The sequence below is a fragment of the Oncorhynchus nerka genome, linkage group LG13 (assembly GCF_034236695.1).
Source record: "Oncorhynchus nerka isolate Pitt River linkage group LG13, Oner_Uvic_2.0, whole genome shotgun sequence".
Classification (NCBI taxonomy): Eukaryota; Metazoa; Chordata; class Actinopteri; order Salmoniformes; family Salmonidae; genus Oncorhynchus; species Oncorhynchus nerka.
In genome coordinates this window covers 50,867,144-50,878,985 of record NC_088408.1, presented here as the reverse complement: position 1 = coordinate 50,878,985, position 11,842 = coordinate 50,867,144, and the positions used below count along the sequence as shown (strand labels likewise).

Sequence of the window (11,842 nt, the reverse complement as noted above, 5' to 3'; positions counted from 1 at the left end):
CTCCAGTTGGTAGTGGTAATGCACCTTAAAGTTGGTTGCCAAACGCCATATAAAATCAATAGAAGAGGCCTGAAGGAGTAGAGATTATTAGTAACAAACTTGTTTTACCCTTTTATTTTTGGATTAATTGACGGATTTGAGGACCTTGTGTATTTCAGGTAAAATAACAACCCAATGTTTATATCCCAGGACAAATTAGTTAGCAACAGCAAGCTAAATTTCCATAAATGTTTCATGCTTTTCGACCTGTCCCCGAATTAATATAGTTGGTTCAGAGTTCGTTTTGATATTTCAACGAGAGTGGTCTGGTCAGCATCTTAGTAGGCTATATTAATAGGCCACTGACGTTTTACTTCCATGTTTGTAATAGGCCTATTCTAAATGCTTAAATGCTTAAATTCTAAATGCTAAGGTCAACTCATAGGCTACACGTTTTGAATTCTGTCTCCATATTTCAACATTAGATTTGGCTGTCTGTTTTTAGGCCTAAGAAATGGCCTCTTGCCTACTCACTGAAAAATGAACTCCCTATTTACTTAACTTGTGAATCTCCCGGTTGGGACATACTAGTTTATAAATAGACATATGAAAGCACCGTACAGGGAACATTGGTCAAACATATCCTGTAAAACCAGGGAGACTCCACGGCGTTGGTGGGTGGTTGTAATGTAAACGCATACCACGCCCTTCGGGGATTCCCCAATGTCAGAGCTGAGCGCTTACCCAATCGCCTTTCATTGCTCACGTGCTCTCAACTATGTAGGCTGACCTCAGTTTATGAGTTTACCAAATTTATTTGAAATCCTGTTGTTGATTATTAAGTATTTTTATGGTTTGAACTAAATGGCCCATTTTGCATGTATACGGTGTCGCAAGATGACTTCACTTATTTTCATTTAACTGCAGTTTTACGGGAAAAGAAAAGCGCTCGACCCGGTGGCATGAAAAGCAACAAAGGAACAGTGATTTCCTTCCTACTCCGGTGTGATCGACTTTTCCACGGAGGACTGCTCGCACCATCAAGCAACAGGTAGTCCTTTTAGGGTTTAAACCTGAAAAGCCGACCTGCAGTGACTGCGGGCCGGAGGCCACCATGGCAAGCGCTGAAGATGCAAATGGGAAAGTGAATTTATTAGAGGATAACCGAATAGACTCTGGTGTTGAATCATTCCAATATTTTACGAAAGATGATCCCTATAACAACCCGGTACGGGATTCGACTTCTGAATCCAGTGAAGCCAGGGACAAATGTAGCAGCAACACAGAGGAGCGGTTGGATTCTGCTTATGGCTCGTCGTCACTAACTGTTGAGAATTTCAGTGAGATATTAATAGAGGGCTGCAACATTTCGGAGTCTGAAGATGACAGTGCGAAGAATACAGAATTGGAACATAAAGAGAACCTTCTCACCAACATCACTGAAGATGGAGACACGTACGTTTTTTAAATTTACATACGTACGTTTTTTAAAAGTAATACATATTTAAATGTATCCTATGCCTATGTTCTTGAATAAGTAAAATGTGTCCATGTCGACGACCTTAAAGTGAAACGATGTATCAAGAAATACACGTATATGTGGATGTGTGCAATCATTAACGTGTTTATTATGCATTTTTTCAGTATAGATAAAAGTAGGGCCAACCGTATTTGAGTTTGATTTTCCAATCTCCTTTAATGCCAATCTTTTTGTCCATAATATGAATTTTCACAGTCTAAAATGCATAGCATAGACGATTGAGTTACTAATTGGGCCATGATTACAATTATCAACCAACTTAATCCTAATGCACAATGTGATGTCTGTTCTGCCCCATACATTTGTGTTCAATCTAAAACTCAACCCTTTGCCCCTAGAGACACCCCCAGGCACACCCTGTACAACTGACAGAATTGGATTGGTGTTGCTCTTTGGTTGTCCTTTTAGGGGGGGGTTCAACTGGCCATGAGAGCATAGACTAAAATTACCACTGTCAACAAACCGGTGATGGTTTTTGACATCATCATGTCTGATGTGTGTTAACCACCATAACAATTTGAAGATGGATGCATTTTTGTAGGTTAGGCCTAATGCATGAATTTGCAGCGGAACAGTCAAGCAACCCACAGTGTTGTTGCTGTCTGAATGAATAAAAGGCTGGGGGATGGGCTGTAGTTTTGGCCTGCGCTGGAGAAATTCACCTCTTTGCATATGTCATGTTAATCCTATTCCCAGTCATTATGGCATGTGATGTCGATTTAGAGAGTTTAAGTTTAGAGTGATACACTCAAGCCTGTGAAAGCTGTCATGATCGTGGATGGACTCCTGTGGGGTGCCTCGACTTGGAAAGCAGAAGTGTAAGAGACATGGCTGTGGAAATTCCCCGTGATAGACAAGGCAGGGCACATGTTCACATAGTACTTCTCTCGCTAGGTCCAAGAATAGGCTGATCAATGAAATTCATACAATTTCTACACACACAGTCACAGACATGCAAACTGTTGACCTTATCGGCCTTCTACATGCGTTCCACTCAGTCCTGGCTTTGTCTTTGGAGTCAGCATACTCAGAAATACATTATGTTGATCGCTATCAATTGTTCAACGTCGAAGTGAGTCTGTGTAACCATTCCATTGATAGAGTAACAGCTTTTTTGTCTCTCTGACATCCTTTCATATCCTTGCTCTCGTTGTCTGACTAGGTCACAAGGAAGCATTCTCTGACCTGTACTATATTTACCTAACAATAGAAAGAACCCACAATACATTACATCAATCCTGTGACTTGAGAAAGTACCATGGTGCAGGCATTTAATTTCCCCCATGGGATCTTTTCTTTGTTTTATCTTACCCAACTGTTCATACTAGGAAGTCCCATTTGAGACTTAAAAAAAAAAGATCTTGCATTTGACCTTGTACCTTTCAAAAGTCGAAAGAATGCCAGCAAGTTCTGTGGTCTGGTCCCATATGTTTGTCACACCAGACATTGACCATAAGAGTTGGCAAGACAGCACAAACTGATATGGGACCAGGCTACTGGCTCTGCTTTGAAGAGGAGTTATTAAATCATAATCTACAGTCTTACTTGTGCAAGTAAATGTTTTTAGTTTTTTTTTAAGTTGCTTTTTTATATGTCAAATGGATTGTCTTAAAATGAAGTTACAAGATAAATAGATTTGCATGAAGACATTTAGCATGGAACAAGGATAGGCTAAACGAGTTACTACTTTCACATTAGTTAGTTAGGTAGACAATGAGTGCCCTGGTCAAAAGTAGTGCACTATGTAGGGAGAAGTGTGTGAACAATGTGTTCTGGAAAGCCTTATTGTAGGGTTAAATAAAGCACTGCAGTGGCCTTGTTCCATTTCCTGCATTTGGCTCTTTTGTCTGCTAGAACTTTCCCTTTAGCTTTTGGGGTAAGGGTTTCTTGTTTTCCACTTTGATTGAATGTATCAAATGTCATAACTTTGTATATGGGCTGCAGTAAATAACAAAATGCATTGCATTTGCTATTTTAACTGAGTAGTTTACATTTACATTTACATTTAAGTAATTTAGCAGACGCTCTTATCCAGAGCGACTAGTTCATGTTCATAGGTGTGAGGCTTGTGTTTGCTGAACATTCAGTAATAACCCGATGGTTCTGTTTGTTCGATCTTAGGATATTATCCAAATAACTTGAGTTCAATTACAACAAATGATAACTGAGAAGAGAAATATTTTGAGTGCTTTGTGGAATCAAACATCCTCTTGACATGACTATTCTTTGCATAAAAGTTCCATTATTGCGCAACATTCGCAACCACTGAGCACTGTGGCCTATGTGTGTTACATTTCCAGGTAGATCTAGATGACATTCTAAGAATTCTCTAGCAGGTAATTCTTTCATCACATGATGAAATCCATTTATTATATCCTGCTGCTCAAATCTTTTAAATATTTAATTTAAAGTAACTAGGAATGTCATGAGAAATGTTTCCACTCTCTCCAGGCTGCTCACTTTTCAGTTGAATGCAATGTTTAAGTTACCGCAACTCAAAACTGCTTTTGTTTGCTGTGCGGCCTAGGCGGGTTTACTGCAGAAGCACTTTGTGACAACTGCAATGTAAAATGTAAAAATCTGATAGATTTATGATTGACATTTTATAAGAAATGGTTTGTTTTTGTCGCCCCTCCAGACTCCTGCATTTAGCCATCATCCATGAAGATGAACACTTCGCTCACCAATTGATACAGCTGTTCCCCAAAGATGTCTTAGACATTCAGAACAACTTGTACCAGGTACAGAAGACACAGCCACACCCCCTTCTCTTTACACCCTCAACGCGGGTACTGGTGTACTGAAACTACTTAACCTTCATGATACTTCCTCTTGACGATTGCAACTGTCAATGTTTATGACAACAACAGAGATGATAATGTTATTTCTGCATCCTGTAATTGAAGAGCATTCTCTTCCCCTTTCTCCAGTAGTACATCCTCTCACTGGAATGGTTCTGTGGGTGAGAGGGGTTCTAGGGTTATTTCATAAGGGAGTTTAAATGGAAATTGGAAACTCCCCTGCTTTCCCGTGTTCAAAAACAAGAAATCTTATCTGGAATATTTTTGTCTCTAAGGCTGAGATTACACAGGCCTTAATTGTTTTTTTTTTTAAATCACCAATTTGGTCTTTTGACCAATCACATCTGATTTGAGTTTTTTCATTGGTGGAAGAAATATCAGAATTGGGCTGCCTGAGAAAACGCAGTCATAGATGAGAAATGTGCAACTGGACAGTGCATATTTAAGAGGAGCTTTGACTGAACATTAAGGGGGTGGGGTGTGTAACCTGTCACTTACAAAGGTGAGGGAGGTATGAGGGGGGGTGAGGCAAGCTGAAGGGGCGTTTGAGACATCCAGATGGGTCGGAGAGGAAAATGTCTGGGAGGTCAGAAATTACAGTCAGAATTTTACACCATGACTCACACCTTGTTCTCTCTCTGTTCTGTTAGCGTTTACCAAAAGCCACACAAGCAATAGTGGCCCTACTGGTTATATTAGTCAGCCCTACCCAGTTCAATCAGGAGTTTCACATTGAGATGTCTCAGGCCTACCAATGCATTTTTGCTAATCACCTCACTTGGCATTAGAGTTCTATAGTAAAGCTCAGTTATAAATACTAGCTACTGTACTTAAGATCAGCTCCTATATCGGGTCTTAGTAATCCTGATTGTACTCAAATGAAACTTTGAGAAGAGGGTACATACTGACTCTAAGTCAGATATCACACCCTCCTCCCATACTAACCCTTTGTTGGTTTGTTCAGGTTGGTACGTGGTCCATAGAATGACAAATTCTATGTGATCCCCATCCTAGTCAATTTTCAGTGGTGGGTGGGCTGGTGGCCATATTGAGTCTACCCGTGGGAGTTATTATTTTGTATGCATGTTCCCAGACGCCGCTACACCTAGCCACCTACCTGAACCTTTCGTCGGTGGTGCGGGACCTGGTGGAGAGCGGGGCCAGCCTGGAGCTGCAGGACCAGGAGGGGAACACGCCACTCCACATGGCCTGCGAACAGGGCTGGGTCGAGTGCGCTACTGAGATGATCCGGAATGTCTCCTCCAGCAAGCTGGCCCCTGTGCTCGAGTCCCAGAACTGGAGAGGTGAGAAAGCAGGGCCTGTATTAATTTGGCTCCAAAAGAGAGAGAAAAAAATAAGAAAAACAGGGAGGGACTACCTTGACATGTCTGTTGCAAAACAGACAGCCAACCGGCTCATTTTCAATCGCAGTCCCTGGGCAGGTTTATAAAAACAATTACAATACAGACAATCAATGAGCAGTGAGCACATGCAGAGCAACATAGGACAAACAAGACATAGCATGCAGACAGAGCAACATAGGACAAGCAAGACCTAGCATGCAGACAGAGCAACATAGGACAAGCAAGACATAGCATGCAGACAGAGCAACATAGCACAAAAAGCAACAGTGTTTCCACACCTCACAAGCTACAGACAACATGGAAAGCAGCAATACACAGCTAGGGATTATGTTCACAAAACTGATTGATCTTTAGCCATGTCTTCATGTTTTTTGTGAAAGTGTGATAGGTGGTGCAGTTATGTGTCTGATGGCAGTGTATTCCAGACATAGGAAGCTCTCACAGAGAAAGCAGATTGACTAAAGGTGCTTTGCCTTAAGGGAACTATTACAGTCACCTCTCATGGCAGACCTTTCTGTTTAACAAAAGTACTGAGTGGAGGGGGCGCCAGGCCATTTAGGATCTTGAATACAAGGCATGTGTCGGTGTATTGCACAAGATTTTCCCAACTCAGGAGCTCATGCATTCTGAGGATGTAACAGTGATGATGGCTATTGGGCTTCATATCAAGCACTATCAAGCACTTTGAGAGCCTGTTTGGAGACAGACTGAATGTTAAGTGGGGGGTTTTCATAGATCTGTTTTAATGTATTTCTATTTGAACATTTTTGCCTACTGAACAGGGCCCAGGATGATCAGCTTGTAGGCTGTGTACGAGGCTATAATGATACCATGATGTGATGGCTCTTTATTTAGTGTCAATTCCTGTTGATGTGTTGGCGTCTATTCGAGGATGTACCCACCTCGCGTGTTGTTTTATTGCAACATTGCACAGTGCGAGACAAAACTGGTGTAAATGAATCGTTGTTGCTGTCTAGCTAGTTTTCGATGTTCCTGGCTTAGTAGGCTTTGCAGATGTGAATCATTTTTATAGATGTAACAATTGTATATTTTGTTCGGTATGTAGGTTATTGTGAGTCACGTGGTATGACCTTACCGACTCTTGTTTGATACTAAGCTATAACATGTACTCAAATTCATAAAATCGCTCATTCAGAAAGGTGGTTTTTGAAAGGAATGTCTTCTTTTTCAGGTCTTACCTCTCTCCACCTAGCCACTGTGAACAGGCAGCATCGTCTGATGAAGCTACTGATGAAAAAAGGGGCAGACCTCAACATCCAGGTTAGTCCAGTTACTCCCCCGGGTGTACTCTATTACAATAACCTCGCTATGAGCACTAGATGTTGAGAAAAGTATTTTCGATAAATACATTGAAAAAAACCTCTTTCAGACAATTTTGCTCACTGGACTTGTATTACTCAAGTAGTGCATTACATTGTGCAATAATACTGTAGTTAGTACTTCAATGTGTCATAGCTAAATCCTCAGAGATATTTACCTCAACATAGATGATCAAACTACACTATACTGTCCTAAGTGAATGCATCCTGTCATAATGAGTGCATGGTATTTATTTAGAAGTACAGTGTCTCCTTCAGGCTATGTACTTTACTGTACTCCCATCAGCTGCACTTGTGCACTGCTGTAGTGAGACTGATAGTGATATGGCCTTGAGCTCAGCAGGTTCTGATAGATTCATGACAACGTAATTAGAGTTGGGTCATGAGGCTGCTGGGTTAGAAAGCCTGACGTAATGGGGGCTTTTTCTGGAGCAGCTAGACTCGTCAGAGAAGAGGCCCAGGCCAGCAAGTCTGAGTCAGACACACATAGATATAGAACACAACATAACCTAACACTACCCTAGATATCTTTCTGTGTGAAATAAACATGCTATACAGTAGATATCAAGCTGCCTCATTGAATGTTTTCAGTATTTGAATTAATAGATATTGTATTGAAGAGGACAGCTTGTAAAATGTCCTTTACTAAGATTTGTTGACCCTTTGCTCCCTCCATTTGTGCCCTTCATATCCTATTTTGAGGGTACATTTTATTTATCGAGTCCTTAACCCACGTCTGTCTTCTCTCTCTCCCCCAGGAAGGTACGAGCGGTAAAACACCTCTCCATATGGCAGTGGAGCTCCATGACATTGTCTCTATGACGCTGCTATTGAACAAGGGAGCCGATGTGGACGTGCCGATGTTTAACGGCTGCACACCACTTCACCTCGCCGTTGGCCGGCAGGACGCAGCCATCGCCAACCTGCTCTGCCAATCCGGGGCTGATAAGATGCTGAGGAACATAGAGGATGAGACGGCACTGGATCTCGCTGGCGGCAATGATGATGTGAGATATAGAGGAAGGGCCAGAGTCCTACACACAATCCTTGTAGTGGACTAAAAAGCACTTTCAATGCAGATTCTCCATTGAACATGCATTTTAGTCCAGGACTATAGCTATAGCCTTAATCTACACTATATTTACAAAAATATATGGACTCCCCTTCAAGTTAGTGCATTTGGCTCTTTCAGCCACACCCATTGCAGACGGGGGTATAAAATCAAGCACACAGTCATGCATTCCCCACAGACTTTTTGGCAGAAGAATGGCCTTACTGAAGAGCTCAGGGACTTTCAACATGGCACTGTCATAGGATGCCACCTTTCCAACAAGTCAGTTCTTCACATTTCTGCTAGAGCTTCCCTGGTCAACTGTAAGTGGTGTTATTGTGAAGTGGAAAAGTCTAGGAGCAACAACGGCTCAGTTGTGAAGTGGTAGGCCACACAGGCTTACAGAACGTGACCGCCGAGTGCTGAAGCGCGTCTGTCCTCTGTTGCAACACTCAACGTCAGCACAAGAACTGTTCGTCGGGATCTTCATGAAATGGGTTTCCATGGCTGAGCAGCCGCACACAAGCCTGAGATCACCATGCGCGATGCCAAGCGTCGGCTGGAGTGGTGTATAGATTGCTCGCCATTGGACTCTGGAGCAGTGGAAACGCGTTCATTGGAGTGATGAATCACACTTCACCGTCGGGTAGTCCGACGGACAAATCTGTTTTTGGAGGATACCAGGAAAACGCTACCTGCCCCAATGCATAGTGCAAACTGTAAAGTTTGGTGGAGGAGGGCTAATGGTATGGGGCTGTTTTTCATGGTTCCAGTGAAGGGAAATCTTAACGCTACAGCATACAATGACATTCCAGATGATTCTGTGCTTCCAACTTTGTGGCAAAAGTTTGGGGAAGGCCCTTTCCTCTTACAGCATGACAATGCCCCCATGCACAAAGTGAAGTCCATATAGAAAAATGGTTTGTTGAGATTGGTGTGGAAAAACTTGACTGGCCTGCACAGAGCCCTGACCTCAACCACATCGAACACCTTTGGGATGAATTGGAACGCCGACTGCGAGCCAGGCCTAATCGCCCAACATCAGTGCCCGGTCTCACTAATGCTCTTGTGGCTGATTGGAAGAAAGTCCGAGCAGCAATATTCAAACATCTAGTGGAGGCTGTTATACTAGCAAGGGGGGGGACCAACTCCATATTAATGGCCATGATTTTGGAACGAGATGTTTGATGAGCAGGTGTCCAAATATTATTGGTCGTGTAGTGAATGTCTGGGGAAACCAGCTCAAAGTGTTTCATGTGACTCAAAATCTAGTATTCACTGAGAGTGCTTGAAATACATTTTTTTAATGCTTTGTGGGGGTGAAACCTCTCCAGATTATTTCCTGTTGTGAAGGAGACTGACTGAATTATTGTCTGGCCAAAGGTAGAACATATGTGACATGTAACCCCTACCATATGCTTTTATTTCAGATCCTTGCTCTTTTCCCTTTTGATGACATCCAAATCCAGGGCAGGTCAGTGGTTAGAGTACCATTCTGACCGTGTACTTCTCTCACCACCTGAATACTCTACAACAGGTGACATTTGACCTCTTGAACATCATCATGGAGCCTTGTCAGAAAAGTGTAGCTTTACATCAATCATGTTTGTAATTTGCTGTTTTAAATGTGATTTTTAATTTACATAAATCTTTGCTGTAGGGTTATTTATCGTTGTTGTGTGGTGTGTGTGTGTATGTCAGTGTGTGAACTCTTTAGACACTCACGTTGAAAGGTTAATCTCTGCTAGCAAAGTGGTACACGGGTGTCTGTCATATAATTTGATGGTTGATAACTGTTTTCAAATGCAGGAAAATGTAATGTAGACTTAAATGAAACATTTTCTCATACAGGGTAAATGATTTACTACCAAAACCTAGTGTATGAATATGAGCAGAAATAATTAAATTAAAATGTTTAATTTCCCTATAAAGTACACAGGGAATCTACCTCCTTTATCACGTGTGTATAATAACTGATTATAGTGGGAAATGTAGTTTCAACACAGAAAATACATTGCTGTCATGCTATAAATGAACATTGTTTCAGCTTGAAAATGTTTTTCAATTATACTTCAGTCACTAAATCTGTTATGGAGAGAAGTTCTTCATCATAATTTAATATCTTTCATTGTATGTTTCAGTTCGCGGTTTCTGCTTTGAATGCATTTTCTTTCCGCTATTGGTAAGACACAATCATAACAGCTGTATTTTCAATACAGTAAAATCTTCCCTATTTTACCATTGTTCTCCATCTCTGATATATCAGGTATGATCCTTGTTATGGTGTACTGAGACTGGCTTGTTTAGATGTTTTGCCTACACTTTCAAACTCTTATATTTTGTAATAAAATAAATAAGATTATAGCTTCACTCTTTTTTTGGGGGGGGGGGGTCATTTTCAAACCTATCTTTGGAGTTTTTAATTGATTGTTTATAGTACTGTATATGCACATCTGTCTGAGTAGGGAGGATGATACAAAAAGGATGGCATTTGGAATTAAGGATTTAAGCAATTATGTAGATTATATACTGTGGACTAGATGTTTTGTGGCGAAGAATCTGGTTGAACAACACTCACATTTTAATCCAAGTTGTTAGCAGGCTATTGCTGACTCAACATGTATAGCAAATCCATCCAATAACTTGTTCTAAACATTGTAGGATGCTGACTTGGGAGAACAAAGCCTCATTGATAACTACAAAACTCCTTATTTCTCATTTTCCTGTCAGCTGCTTTTGGTAAAACATTATTTGCCGGTTGCTCGATTCTTCCTGATAACCCTCTTTAGTACAATAAGTCTGTAAATTCCACTCACCCAGATCACTTGTCTATTCTCTGTATACTCTGTCTGCCCATAATGAATATTCAGACACAGGCTCAAGGTGAGACTGGGACCAGAGAATAAAGAAGCCTTTCAATGATGCAGAGGGATTCATTTCTTCTTTGTTTGTGGGGAATGTTTTACCTTCTATTTGTATGTTGGCCTATTTTCTTTCACAAGCATTTGAGTGACTTAAGTCATTATTTGGGCATAAACTAGACTTGACAAAATGTGTCAATACTCCAGAATAAGCCAGATAAGCAAGGCTAATTTGTTTGTCCGGATGATTAGGAAACCACTGTTTGGCAGGGGTTGTGGAAATTGAGGAGTCAGGTTAAAGAAAGATCTTTAAGCATTGAGACAATTGAGACATGGATTGTGTATGTGTGCCATTCAGAGAGTGGGCAAGACAAAAGATGTTCGTGCTTTGAACAGGGAATTGTAGTACGTGCCAGACGCGTAGGTTTGAGTGTGTCAAAAACTGCAGCACTACTGGGTTTTTCACTCTCAACAGTTTTCTGTGTGTATCAAGAATGGTCCACCATCCAAAGGACATAGTCAACTTGACACAACTGTGGGAAGCATTGGAGGCAACATGGGCCAGCATCCCTGTGGAAGGCTTTCAAGACCTTGTAGAGTCCATGCACTGACAAACTCGATATTAGGAAGGTGTTCCTAATGTTTTGTATACTCAGTGTTTTTTGCTTGTAATTGTCAAGATAACTGCTAGCTAAGGTGATGCTCAACTCCGTTTGAGGAGTTGAGCGTTCCTCAACTAGATAACTGCATGTGTTTGCTGGTATGTTGGCTGACCTGGCTTCCTCTTTTGATGGATATATAACTTTACAAACGTGTGGTTTTCAGTGTGGATAAATGAAAACTCACCAATATAAATGGTTCAATACTTTAATTGCAATATGTTTTGGAAAAATGTTGATATTGTTT

General features: G+C 41.2%; 1 protein-coding gene across 2 annotated transcripts; it reads left to right on the top strand.

Moving 5' to 3' along the window:
- Positions 1-732: 732 nt before the first annotated feature.
- Positions 733-10,439, top strand: LOC115139656 (NF-kappa-B inhibitor epsilon-like). 2 transcript variants are annotated; one of them, XM_029677276.2, is made up of 6 exons: positions 733-1,434; positions 4,158-4,308; positions 5,414-5,624; positions 6,877-6,965; positions 7,783-8,031; positions 9,506-10,439. In XM_029677276.2, the coding sequence occupies exons 1-6, from the start codon at positions 1,094-1,096 to the stop codon at positions 9,572-9,574; spliced, it is 1,110 nt and encodes a 369-aa protein (XP_029533136.1). In that variant the 5' UTR covers positions 733-1,093; the 3' UTR covers positions 9,575-10,439. The 2 variants fall into 2 exon arrangements, with proteins under 2 accessions (XP_029533136.1, XP_029533137.1); XM_029677277.2 differs by having other exon boundaries at positions 735-1,434; positions 4,158-4,260.
- The last annotated feature ends 1,403 nt before the right edge of the window (positions 10,440-11,842 follow it).

What these genes read in the sequence shown, in the direction of transcription:
- LOC115139656 (XM_029677276.2), top strand. Translation starts at nt 1,094, where the DNA reads ATGGCAAGCGCTGAAGATGCAAATGGGAAAGTGAATTTATTAGAGGAT. An exon ending in TCTTTACACCCTCAACGCGG is followed by an intron (nt 4,309 to 5,413) that starts GTACTGGTGTAC and finishes GCATGTTCCCAG; the next exon opens with ACGCCGCTACACCTAGCCAC. An exon ending in GGGCAGACCTCAACATCCAG is followed by an intron (nt 6,966 to 7,782) that starts GTTAGTCCAGTT and finishes TCTCTCCCCCAG; the next exon opens with GAAGGTACGAGCGGTAAAAC.